The sequence below is a fragment of the Phyllostomus hastatus genome, unplaced genomic scaffold (assembly GCF_019186645.2).
Source record: "Phyllostomus hastatus isolate PE091 unplaced genomic scaffold, TTU_PhHast_1.1 phas_scaffold_78, whole genome shotgun sequence".
Classification (NCBI taxonomy): domain Eukaryota; kingdom Metazoa; phylum Chordata; class Mammalia; order Chiroptera; family Phyllostomidae; genus Phyllostomus; species Phyllostomus hastatus.
The window spans coordinates 45,130,961-45,144,271 of NW_025334041.1; the positions used below are offsets into that span (position 1 = coordinate 45,130,961).

General features: G+C 38.9%; 1 protein-coding gene across 2 annotated transcripts in view; it reads right to left on the reverse strand.

Annotated features, from left to right (window-relative positions):
- Window positions 1-8,793, reverse strand: part of DNAJC2 (DnaJ heat shock protein family (Hsp40) member C2) — a 33,373-nt gene extending 24,580 nt beyond the window's left edge. The window contains exons 1-3 of one of the 2 annotated variants that reach the window (XM_045827730.1): window positions 8,556-8,793; window positions 6,543-6,733; window positions 1,576-1,651 (exon numbers count right to left, since the gene is read on the reverse strand). In XM_045827730.1, coding sequence (XP_045683686.1) covers window positions 1,576-1,651; window positions 6,543-6,733; window positions 8,556-8,619 — 331 coding nt within the window. In that variant the 5' untranslated portion in view covers window positions 8,620-8,793. The remainder of the gene's footprint in view (window positions 1-1,575; window positions 1,652-6,542; window positions 6,734-8,555) is intronic. The other variant, XM_045827729.1, reaches the window with a different exon arrangement.
- Window positions 8,794-13,311: the final 4,518 nt, after the last annotated feature.

The following is a 13,311-nucleotide window of genomic DNA, read 5'->3' on the forward strand; positions in this document are numbered from 1 at the left end:
AAACAGTTTCTTTCTGAATAAACAATAAGAATATTCAACAAAGAGAGTGAATTCTAATTTCACTTAATGTTAATCTGTGCACTGGGACTGTAAAACTTTTTCTATATAATAAAAAATGTATATTGCCCTGGCTGGTGTGGCTCAGTGGTTGAGTGCTGGCCTGTGAATCAAAGGGTCGCCAGTTCGATTCCCAGTCTAGGGCAAGAGCCTGGGTTGTGGGCCAGGTCCCCAGTAGGAGGCATATGAGATGCAGCCATGCATTGATGTTTCTCTCCCTCTCTCCCTTCCTTCCTCTCTCTAAAAGAGGAAATAAATAAAATCTTTTAAAAGAAAAAAACTGTATATTGTGCCAAGACAAAAAAGACTTAACAGAAGCAAATGGATGTTTCCTTCACATTTTTAATCTTTATAGAAAGAAATAATTCTTTTACCTAAAAAAATAAACTATTTTCATAGTTCTAAATCACACCTAATTCTTTCACAAATCTACAAGTATCTCAACATAGTTGGTATTTGTATGCTATTCCTTCATATAGTAAGACTTCACAACTACTTCTTCATGGAACATAAATTCCAGGAAAATTTATGTATTTTACAATGACTATTCATATGCACTAGCATATGCTTAGTCTAAAATCATGCCAGCATTTACAGAAATCCAATAATAGGTCTAAAATAATTTAATAAATTCCTTCATTTTGTTAAAAAATGTTGCAATTTCCATTAGTAGAGAAAATTTTGAGTTTATCAACTATACTTAGTGCCAACTAGTATTTTTCAACATGAGATAGATTTCCTTCAGCCATCTTCCTCAAAGTATTGCCAGTACAATACTTTTTCTTCTTGACTGGCTTTGACTCCCTATTTCTGTTCTCTATGGCCATAATCGTACCTTCTCTGACTTCAACATCCATTCTCTAGAGTGGAGAGCAGAACATTTTTCTAAGATAAAACACAGAAAAGAAATCATCTTCACCCCTTTCATGAAACTTTACTGATTAGGTGAGTTGAATGCTGTAATGTCCATAGGAATGCAAAAGACAGACATTTAGGAGCACTAAGGGAATAATGTTTTGTAAGACATGTAAGGACTGGCTTCCCAACAACACCCCTTGCCCCAACCACCAAATTTTTAAGCTTGTCAATGAAAATAATAATGAAGCATCAGATAACTCTTTCTTGGACAAAAGGGTGGTATCAACAAAAGTGTGACCTACAAAACAACATCAAAAAAACCTAAGTAACAAGGCAGCTTCTAATAAGTATAGGTGCCATACTTCTGAAGGTGAAATTGTTTTAAAGCTTGCCATTGGAAGAACGTTCTTTATCCTGTCACAAACATACACACCTAACACCCCGACTTCTTATTGCAGATGAGAAAGTCCACACATGAGAATGACTGCTTTTTCTTGGTTCTGAAGGTAAAGGACAGTGTGGTTATATACTGTTATGACCATATGGCACATGCTATTAAATCTAGAGTTATGGCTATGGACTATGCTCCTGCACATCTTTTCAAAAAGATAATATTTTTCTACCCCAGATATGTTTATTTCAAAATAATTAAATACTTACGTGCTGCTTTGATCTGTCTTGGTGTGGCTTTGTATCTTACATGGCCAAGTCCAAGTACTGCATAATGATCTTGGTTCTGATAAAGACACAAAAGGGAGTCAAGTTTAAAATGCAGCAATGTATCCTATGCCTTGTATTTTGGCACCCTAAAACAGTGCTTCCCAAAGTGATGTTGCCATGATATGAGTCCAGTGAGACATATTGTATAAAATGGGTTCTGCGGTCATTTAAGTTTAGAAAATACAGGTTCTTGTACAGCCTTCTTGATGATCTGTATACATATAAGACTAATAAAGTCTCTGAGAAGTTCTGCAATTAAGAACAAGCAAGTAAACAGAGACCTGTAAAGTCCAGCATTTTCTAAACTACCTGACCATAGAACCTTTTTTTCTCTTAAAACCTATTAGTATCTATGGCCATCCTTAAATTAAAGTATAGCCAGGAAGAGTTCAGAACTGAAGGGAGCATCCCCGGTAGGTTGGGTCAGGGCAGTGATAAGATAGAACTAGGAGCCATGTGGAACAAAGAAGGTAGGCTAAATGGAAATTTTGAGAAATGGAGGGATGAGGCTTTTCTTGATAGTAGTTCCTGCTTTAATTCCTGCTCTTGTTAACATCTTTGCAAATTTAGAAGCTGAGGAAGCAATTGTAGTGAAGGTTCCTTAAGAAGTCAAAGGTATGTCTGGTATTAGAGAATAAGTAGGGAAGGAGAGTTGAGAGCATAAAACATGGGTGAAAAAAGTCAAATAGGGCTGAATGGTTTCCCTTTACATTCAAGATTGCAAACTCCACAGGGATTGCCTCCTTTGTTATGCCTGGCAACCATACTTTCTTCTAGTTCATTCACTTTTCCACTCAGTAAGATTATTACATACCTTTTGTCTTCTAGTCTGTCTTCAAAATTCATGGAGCCTATTCCACCCTCTTATCAATGGCCTCCCTCTTGCTTAACTACAAAATTTAAATTACCCCACTCAAATTCCAGCACCTTTCTACCATCCTATCTGTATCCATAATTTTTTTTCCTTTCCCTTCATTCACAATTGAGAAAGCCTGTCTTACCAAGACAAATTACTCCATCCCTCACCTTGGTTCTGAATCTCACCTTCTTTAAGTCTCCTCAAACACCAGCATCTTTCAGTTATCTCCTAAATCTCAAATGGAGTATTTTCATCAATATAAAAAGATGCTCTATTTTCTCTCATCTTAGAACAATAGCAACAACAACTACAAACCCTTCCATGACCCCCTTTCCAACGATCCCATTTCTCTGCTGCCTATCAAAGTTAAACTTCGTGAAGAAGCTGTCCCCTCTAGTATTAATTTTCAAAGCACTCCAATCTGGTTCTGCTCTGTCCACTTCCACCCCAGATGCTACAAAGCTGCTGTCTTCAGGATCAATTCCCAGGTACCAAATCCAAGATCACCCATCTGACCCCACTTCATTTCATCTCCCAGCAGTAGCACAGCTGACTCTTTTCTTGAAACATTATCTGTTTTCAGTTTCTGTGAATCCACTCTGTTTCCCTCCCACTTTTCAGTAGGTTTTTCAGCCATTCTCCTGGTTTCTCAATGACCTATAGACCTCAGCCCTTAAGTTTCTTTTGGTCTCTCTATACTTTGATTCTAGGTGATCTGATCAAATGCCAAGGCTGGAATATGTTAAGAACTCTGTGAACGCTCACAACTCCCCAATTCACTAGAGCACAGACCTCTCCACAGAGCTCTAGAGGCACAGAGCACCCCCATCTCTCTAACCTCCTAGCCTGTCATTCTCCACCTGGTCACCCATTTCCAAACACCCGAGTGTGTTTTCAGTTCACGGAAGATGCCAAGCTCTTTTCCCCCAGGGCCTCTTCACATGCCATAGTCTGCCTGATACATTCTTCCTCCATTCCTCATGTGGCTGCCATCTCATCCTTCAGTCTCAGCTGAAATGTCATCATCATATTTAAAACAGACACTTTCTCTCCCCATCTCTGGCTCCTTTTTCTCCCCCTCTAAAGTACTTAAAAATTGTCAGTGCTTCAAACTCCCCAACAGCTTTCCATTGAGGGCTTCTACCACTACTCCTGACCTCTTCACCAGCCCCTGCCTGACCTTGTTCACTCTGTTCTAGCCACTTGCCTTTTTCCAGTTCCTGGCACATTCCAAATTTCTCTCTGCCTCTGCATAAGCTCTCTGCCTGGAATGCCACTTTCCCTGATCTCTGCAAATCATCCAGGTTTTCTGTTACACATCAGCTCCATAGGCCTTCCCCACCTACTCAATCTAGGGAAGTCATCTAGACACCCTATCACATCACTCTCTTCTTTGCCCAGCACTTAAGTGGCCATGTTCTCAACTGTTTACTTATTGTCTGTTTCCTCACTGGAAAAAGTTTATGGGAGCAGTGATACTGTCTTGTTCAGCACTGTATCCTTCACATCCACACAGCAGGTGCTTGATCCCTATTCGCTGAATTAAAAAATTAAATCAATGTCTAAGCCCTGCTACCTAGCTCTGATGTCATCTCTTTTCTATAACACTCTTCCCTTTCTCTCTTGTACATCTCAACATTCCCCATTTCTATATCCTCCTGACCTTTTCCTTTCCTCAAGTTACTATTTTCTCTCATTTTCTCTATAACCCAAGCTTTGAAAATGAGTATTTTACATTTAAGTCTCTATGGCGTCACCTAATAACTCCTCAACCCACTGCAATTTCTTACCACCACAACCATTTCAGTGTTTTGAGTGTGGTCTCCTAAACTTTGTTTGCCAGACCCAGGGACTTTTTATCATTATTTATGTTATGTGATTGACCTATCTCCAAAGCAGTGACACTGATGATTATTTTTTCCTTCTTAAGACTTCCTCCTCCCTTAGTTTCTTGAAGAGTATAGTGCCTAATGTTTAATAAACCTTTGTTGAAAAATGTTTTCTTTTCTATTTTCTTTCTACTTCTTTCATTCTTCTTAGTAACCTTTGCTGTTTCTCCTCTGACTACTCCTTAAATATCTATCTGTGCTCCTCAATGTTCAGTTCTTTTAAAACTGATGTTGATGATGCCCTGGCTGGTATAGTTCAGTGATCGAGTGCCAGCCTGTGAATTGAGGGGTTGCTGGTTCAGTTCCCTGTCAGGGCACGTGCCTGAGTTGCTGGCCACATCTCCAGATGGGGGCATGTGTGAGGCAGCCAATCAATGTTTCTCTCCCTCTCTTCCCCTCTCTCTATAAATAAATAAATAAAAACTTTTAAAAAAAGTTTAAAACTGATGATGATGGTAGGAGAATCAACTCACACTTTCTGAATGCTTATATACTTTTCTAAGTGCTTTATATATATGCCTTACCTCATTTAATACTCACAAAAACTGATAAGCTAGAAACTGTTATTATTTACTATTTGTTTTGAATTTTCATGTGCCCAAGCACTGGGTTAAGTGCTTTATATACACCATTTCATTGATTCTCACTATAATCCTTTAGGCTGCTAGCAATCTCATTGTACCTATGAGGAAAATGAGGTGCACAGATGTCAGGTAACTTTCCCAAGTTCCCAGCACACTAATGAGCAGAACCAGATTTGAATTCAGGCACTCTAATTCCTATGGATTATATATTTAAGTATCATACATTTAAGTATTATACTAGCACCTACTTAAGTAATATAATACCTATTTGTCTATATCCTCCTCCTTGGCTGATTTACTATACCATATACATTTAAGCATTATACTAGCGCCTACTTAAGTAATATAATACCTATTTGTCTATATCCTTCTCTTTGGCTGATTTATTCCATTTCCCATAGCCTCAACTACCACCTATGTGCCACTGACTTGCAAATGTTTTTGGCTCTAACTTCTGTTCAGAGTCACTGACCAATTTTTAACCATCTGCTAGACCACTTCACCAGTGTGTTGCTACAATCTGAATTTTGACATAAACAAACTTGAACACAAACACCACACTCTCCATAAACTTCCCTTTCCTGCATCCCAGGGCTGGTGACTGATAGCACACTTAATAGAAGTATCCAACCTGCGGCCCATGGACTGCATGTGGTACAGGATGGCTATGAATGTGGCCCAACACAAAATCATAAATTTACCTCAAACATCGTGAGTTTTTTTGTGATTATGTGTTGCAATGTATATAATGTGTGCCCCAAGACAACTCTTCTAGTGTGACCCAGAGATGCCAAAACACTGGACACCGCTGAGGATCACTCAAACCCAAATGCACAGCGGTCTTCTGAATACATTCCCTTCTTGACACACAGCCAAAGTCAGCAAGGCTTCTCAAGTGTACCTCCTAAAATTTGTCCCCTCTTCCTCAAAACCCAGCTACAAATTGAGTTCGAGCATCAAGTACTCATTTGAAGGCATGGATTATTGCATTAGGCCTATACTAGCAAATGATCCACTTCCCCTACAGGCCTGCTCTCCCTTTTCAAGCAATTTTCTATACTGCCAAGAGAATTACAATTCTAAAATTGACTTAGAAACTTTTAATGCCTTCCTACTGCCCTGAAAATAAAATATAAATTCCTTCTTTAGCATGGTATAAAAAGAACATTAGAGTTTGATCTAGAGTCTGTTTTAGGCAGAATTTCTGACCACCATCCCTCAAGTACCCAAATATAGTCTTCACTAATCCCCCAAACGGTGGTGCATATTCTTTCACCTCTCTGTCTTTGCATATCTATTCCTTCTGCCCAGAACATCTTTTCTCCCTCTTCTGCTTCATAAACTCCCTCTCATCCTTTCAAGACCAGCTTAAACGTTATCTTCTCTGTGAGACCTTCCTAGACTTCTCCAGCAGAGAGAGTATCCTAGGGCTAGTACTATTCCACTCAGTACTTGACAATTACAGTTATCTGGTTGAAGTATCTTAGAACAGGCCTTACTAATGGAAAACTCCAGAGAAAATTGCATGTCTCTAACAAAACATATGATTAAACAAAAGATTCGAGTATTAAATACCTTCCAGTCCTTGGGATCAAGAGTTTTCAGCATGGGAAATTCTTCCAACTGCAATTCTTCATCTTCTGATTCCTCTGATAACTCTTTCTTATCCTCCAGTTCCTGAAAAGAGGCAGAAACATTTCTGTTTCTCCTCTTAGCAAAAGCTTCAAACCATCTTCCCACAGGTTCAACTTGACAGAGTGTTGAGGCTGTGATTGAAAGTGTTAAGAGAGGCTTCAATGTATTTCACAGAATAAATGTTTCAAGGCAATAAATAAGATCAAAACAGTGATTGTACCAGGATATAACTTTAAAACCATCAACTAAGAAAATAACTGCAATAATCCACATGAAGACTAGCAATAATCATTTCCTTGTACTTACAGAATATTCAACCAACCTCTTATATTAGCTGGCAAAACAAAACATTCATCAAAGTCAACAATAAACTGATACTTTTCTGGCGGTATGGGGAAGCTTGGTGGATTGGGCACTGGCCTGCAAACCAAAGGGTTTCTGGTTCATTTCCCAGTCAGGGCACATGCCCAGATTGCCAGCCAGGTCCCCAGTGGGGGGTGTGCCAAAAAGCAACCACACATTGATGTTTTACTCCCTCTCTCCCTTCACCTCTCTCTAAAAATAAATAAATAAAATCTTAAAAAAGAATAGGGAGAAATGTTGCAAACTGTTTTACTTTTAGACCAATAATTGTAATAAAGCAAAAAGTAGTGACAATCATAGCTAGCCTCATCAAAAAACAAAAAAGCCTTCTAAAGCCATACGAAAATATCTTACTATGCTATAGTGGAATAAGGTCTGGATATGAAATCAGAAGTGCTGAATTTTAGTCTAGGTCTGACCATTAGTGACGAGGTCAGAGATGTCTTCAATTCAAAATGTGAGCAACTATATCTTATATGGTTTCTTGGAAAATTGAATGACAAACCGTAGAAACATTTTGAAAAGTCACAAATCTGTATAAAAGTAAGGCTTTATCATTATCCCTGGGAAGTGAGAGTAAATCACGGTATGTTTGTACATTAACATTTCAAAAAATGTAACTTAACATCAGGAAAAAGTTAACATCTTAATTTTAATTTCATAGTCAATATGAAAGCAAAAAAATTTAATTTTTTCAGTTATCAATTACTCAGATGTAAGTATTCCCTTGTACCTAAGAGCCACAATTTTCTAAAAATAACTGATTTTTCATGTTTTAATTAGTTTGGGAAATTAAGATTTCCTTTACCATTCACAGGAGAGACGTTAAACAGTATGCTCAAGTACTACCTGTGAAGGGTGTGAATTTTAAGAACATTACCTTTCAAACTTTTTCCCTCTAGTTTTGAGATTATACACAAAGACTTTTATGAGCAAGAATGAAACATGTGCCATGAGTGATACTTTCAAAATTACATTCAACAGGTGTCTCTATAAGCCGCTGTGGTAATTAATGTAGATCACTGAAAGTGGAGACTCTCAGTTTACCATACCCACGACTATCCCGGGCTGTAAATCTATGAACCTACAGCAGTAGGACAAGTTTTACTTAACGGCTGTCTTTGTACAACTTTCTATACGGATCTTACCAGTACACAGGCAATGGTGTTTTAATAGAGTGAGGAGCGGTGTCTGAATTATGACATTTAAAAAACAAAGCCGGAGCAACGGAGAGAGGGAGGAAAATGCAGAGCACCAGCAGCAAGCATTTGTACGCCCTCAGGCACTGGGGAGCTCACAGCGGGCATCAGGGTATCGGAGGGTTCGGTTCCCATCTGCTCCGCCCTACCCATGAGTCAGAGGCCCCCAGAGAAGGAGGAAACTGTAGGGGCAGAAAAAGACGCCCCCTCTCTCCCAGTCTGGGGACAGATTACCGTATAGCAGGGAGAAAAAAGGCACTCCTCACGGCCCCACGCGGCTGGCAGCTAATCGCCAGAGGCAAAAGTTGAGAGATGTCGGGGTCGCGGAGGTGGAGGGCTGAGGCGGGGGTCGGCTGAGGCGGGACGGAGCCGGGGTTGAGTGGACACGTACCAGAGGTCAGAGCGTGGATGATGGCGGTGCCCTGGCCCTCCGCAGCGCTTGGCAGCAGCAGCATGATTGCACCAGGGCAAGCCCGGCGGGCGCAGCGGTTCGCGTCCCTGGCCGAGAGCGTTCAGTGTTCCACAGCTTTACCTCCAGGTCCGAGCCTCGCGCCCTGACTCTATGACGCCCGGGAACCGGCGCCTGGAGACGACCAGTAACTACTTCCGGGTTGGATCTTTCGGGTCTTGGGGGCCAATTCCATCCCCAACCCCGCCTACGTGTGCATCAGCCTAGTTCTTCCACTGACTCAAATCCGGCTTGGAACCAAAACTAATGAAAGAAAGATTCCTAGACTCATCAGTTCCTTGGTAGAAAGGATTACGGATTTTCCTTGTCCGGTTGCGGTACCTAGAGCATAATTTTCTAAAGCAGCTCTTATTATATTCTTTTTATTTTAAGTTACTCCTACTTATATTAGTCTGAGTCTAACACTGATTTTTCCAGTAGTTCTACTTGCATAATGAAAAATGAAAAGTTGTGTTAGTATTGAAAACTACTTTAGTCTATATACGCCCATAGAAAATTCTGTACATATACTTGTAAAGCATTTGTGTTTACCTGAATAATAATAGCATCTAACATTTGTTGTGCTGTTACTAAGTAATTTACCTGCATTATCTAGTTTAATACTCATGATATTTGGAGAAGAAACTCTTCTCTAGCGTTAGATTCTACTCTAATGCCAGTTTTCTGTCAAGTTTTCCCAATTACAGGAATGTGGAATTTACTATTTTCATGTATAATCAATCCATTTTGCTCTTACTATATGATTTCTTCTTGGACTGAGGTCAGAAGCAAGAATTAACAATAGGAAACCAGTGGGTGAAGATTCACCCCGTATTCCCCTATTTCCTCCACTGCTCCCCCACCTCCTCGCCCCGCCCTTTCAATCTGGAATAGGGTGGGCAAAATAGAAGAGGAGATGTTCCACCCTGTCGGAGAGAGCACCAGAAATAAGCAAACTATCCTCTACGAATTACATTTTCACCGTTAAATACATTAAATTTTACTGCATGATAAAATTGTCACTTCAAAATTGACATTTCTAAACATCAGCATTAATCGTCTACCTTTAATCCTCTTCCTGACCCCTTTATTTATTGGTGCAACCATTGTTAAAACAGGCTCTAAGTACCCAAGTAACCTGACTCCACTTTCTTAATATTAATACTCTTTTCTCCCACTGCCCCATCCATTCTCATCATCACCTCTAAGGTCATGGAGGATTTTTTTTTTTAATTTGGTAAAATGCACATACCAAAAAAATATCTTAACCAAGTGTAAAGTTTAGAAGTTGTAAGTACATTAACTATGTTGTACACTCAATCTCCAGAACTCATCTTGCAAAACTGAATCTCTATACCCATTAAACAACTTTCCATTCCATTTCCTCCTACTCCCTGCAACCACAATTCTACTTTCTGTGCCTATGAATTTGCTACTCTGGGTACCTCATAGAAATGGAATTATACAATATTTGTCATTTGTGATTGATTTATTCACTTAGCACAAGGTCCTCACAACTGCACTATGTGTGCAAATAATATGGCTTTGTATGTATATTTTATTCACCCATTCGTCTGTTGATTGGATTGCTTTCACTTTTTGGCTATTGTAAACAATGCTTCTATGAACAAGGAAATTCAAATATCTCTTGGAGATCCTGCTTTCAATTCCTTTGGTACTACATTCTCAGAACTGGAATTGCTGGATCATGTAGCAATTCTATTTTTAATTTTTTGAGGAACTGCCATACTGTTTTCCATAGCAGTTATACCATTTCATTTCCCCATGAACTGCACAAGCTTTCCATTTTTTCCACATCCTCACCAATACTCTTTTCTTTCTTTTGCTTTTTTTGTATTTCTCATTTAAATTATTTTATTGTTGTTCAAGTACAGTTGTCTGTATTTTCTCCCCATTCCTCCCACCCACCCCTTCCAAACCCACTTCCCTCCCTTGCTTCCACCCTCCCCCTTGGTTTTGTCCTTGTGTCCTTTATGGCAATTCCTGGAAACCCTTCTTCCCACTGTCCCCTCCCACCTCCCCTCTGGCTATTGTTAGATTGTTCTCAATTTCAATGACTCTGGTTATATTTTGTTTGCTTTTTTTCTTTTGTTGATTATATTCCAGTTAAAGGTGAGATCATATAGTATTTGTCCTTCACCACCTAGCTGATTTCACTTAGCATAACGCTCTCCAGTTCCATTTATGCTGTTGCAAAGGGTAGGAGCTCCTTCTTTCTCTCTGCTGCGTAGAATTCCACTGTGTAAGTGTACTATAGTTTTTTGATCCACTCATCTACTGATGGGCACTTACGTTGCTTCCAGCACTTGGCTACTGTAAATTGTGCTGCTATGAACATTGGGGTGCATAGGTTCTTTTGGATTGGTGTTTCAGGGCTCTCAGGGTATAATCCCAGCAGCGGAATTGCTGGGTCAAAAGGCAGTTCCATTTTTAGTTTTCTGAGGAAATTCCATCCTGTTTCCCACAGTGGCTGCACCAGTCTGCATTCCCACCAACAGTGCACTAGGGTTTCCCTTTTCTCTGCATCCTCTTCAACACTTTTTTGTTGATTTGTTTATGTTGGCCATTCTGACTGGTGTGAGGTAGTATCTCACTGTGGTTTTAATTTGCATCTCTCTGATGGCTAGTGATGCTGAGCATCTTTTCATGTGTCTCTGGGCCCTCTGTATGTCCTCCTTGGAGAAGTGTCTGTTCAAGTCTTTTGCCCATTTTATAATTGGGTTGTGTTCCTGGAGTGGAATCATATGAATTCTTTATATATTTTGGAGATCAAGCCTTTGTCTGCGGTGTCATTGGAAAATATGTTCTCCCATATGGTTGTCTCTCTTTTCATTGTAATGCTGTTTTCTTTAGCCATGCAGAAGCTTTTTAATTTAATGAGGTCCCATTTGTTTATTCTTTCCTTTATGTCCCTTGCATTAGGGGACATATCTGTGAACATGTTGCTGCATGGAATGTCTGAGGTTTTCCTGCCAATGTTTTCCTCTAGGACTTTTATGATGTTATGACTTATATTTAAGTCTTTTATCCACCTTGTATTTATTTTTGTGTATGGTGTGAGTTGGTGATCAAGTTTCATTTTTTTTGCATGTAGCTGTCCAGATCTCCCAACACCATTTTTTGAAGAGGCTATTTTGCTCCATTTTATGTGTATTCCCCCTTTGTCAAATACTAACTGACTGCAGAGACTTAGGTTTATTTCTGGGCTCTCCATTCTGTTCCATTGGTCTATGTGCCTGCTTTTATGCCAGTACCAGGCTGTTTTGATTACAGTGGCCTTGTAGTACAGTTTGATATCAGGTATTGTGATCCCTCCTGCTTTGTTCTTCTTTCTCAAAATTGCTGCAGCTATTCGGGGTCGTTTATGGTTCCATATAAATTTCTGAAATGTTTGTTCTATATCTGTGAACTATGTCATGGGTACTTTAATAAGGATTGCATTGAATCTATAATTCGCTTTGGATAGTATGGCCATTTTGATGATGTTAGTTCTTCCAAACCATGAACATGGTACATGCTTCCATTTGTTTGTGTCCTCCTTAATTTCTTTCTTCAGTGTTGTATAGTTTTCTGAGTACAGGTCTTTTACCTCCTTGGTTAGGTTTATTCCTAGGTACTTTATTTTTCTTGTTGCTACATCAAGTGGGAATTTTCCCCCGATTTCTGTTTCTGATGTTTCATTGTTGGTGTCCAAAAATGCCTTTGATTTCTGAGTATTGACTTTGTAACCAGCTGTTCTGCCAAATTCATTTATTAGGTTGAGTAGTTTTTTGGTGGAGTCTACAGGATTTTCTATGTACACTATCATGTCATCTGCAAACACTGACAGTTTTGTTTCTTCCTTTCCAATTTGGATGCCTTTTATTTCTTTTTCTTGTCTGATTGCTGTGGCTAGGACTTCCAATACTATATTGAATAGAGGTGGTGAAAGTGGGCATCCTTGTCTTGTTCGATCTTAGTGGGAAAGCTTTAAGTTTTCTTTCGTTTTTCTATAGTCATCATTCTAATGGATATGAGGTGGTACCTCATGGTTTTGATTTGTATTTTTCCAATTGCTAGTGATGTTGAACATCTTTTCATGTGCTTTCTGGGCTTTCAAGTCCATTCCCCATTTTTTAAAAATCCAGTTGTTCGCTTTCTTGAGTTGTAGTTCATTACGTATTCTGGATACTAACCATTACACACATATGACTTGCAGTATTTTATCCTATCTCATGCCCTTTCACTCTGTGTCTTCTAATGTTCAGAAAGGCCAGATTTAAAAAAAAATACATACATACACATATATATATGTATATATATATACACACATATATATGTATGTATTTTTTAAAATCTGTATATATATTTTATCTATATTTATTTTATATATATTTGTATACATATATAAATATATATACAAATATATATGTATATGTATATATATGTATATATATTTTATCTATATTTATCCATATATATTTTATGTATATATTAAATCTGTATATATATATCCTACAGTTGTCTCCCAACTGCTCTCTTCTGTTCCTCACCTCCCAAATTCATTTTTCTCAAAACCTGCTCTCTTCCTCAACTTCTTTGTATCTGAGGGTGGTTCCATTCTGCTTTAGAAGCAGGCTCAAAAATTGAAACCATTTACCTCTTCATCCCAAGTTAACTCAAATTGATGGGCAACTCC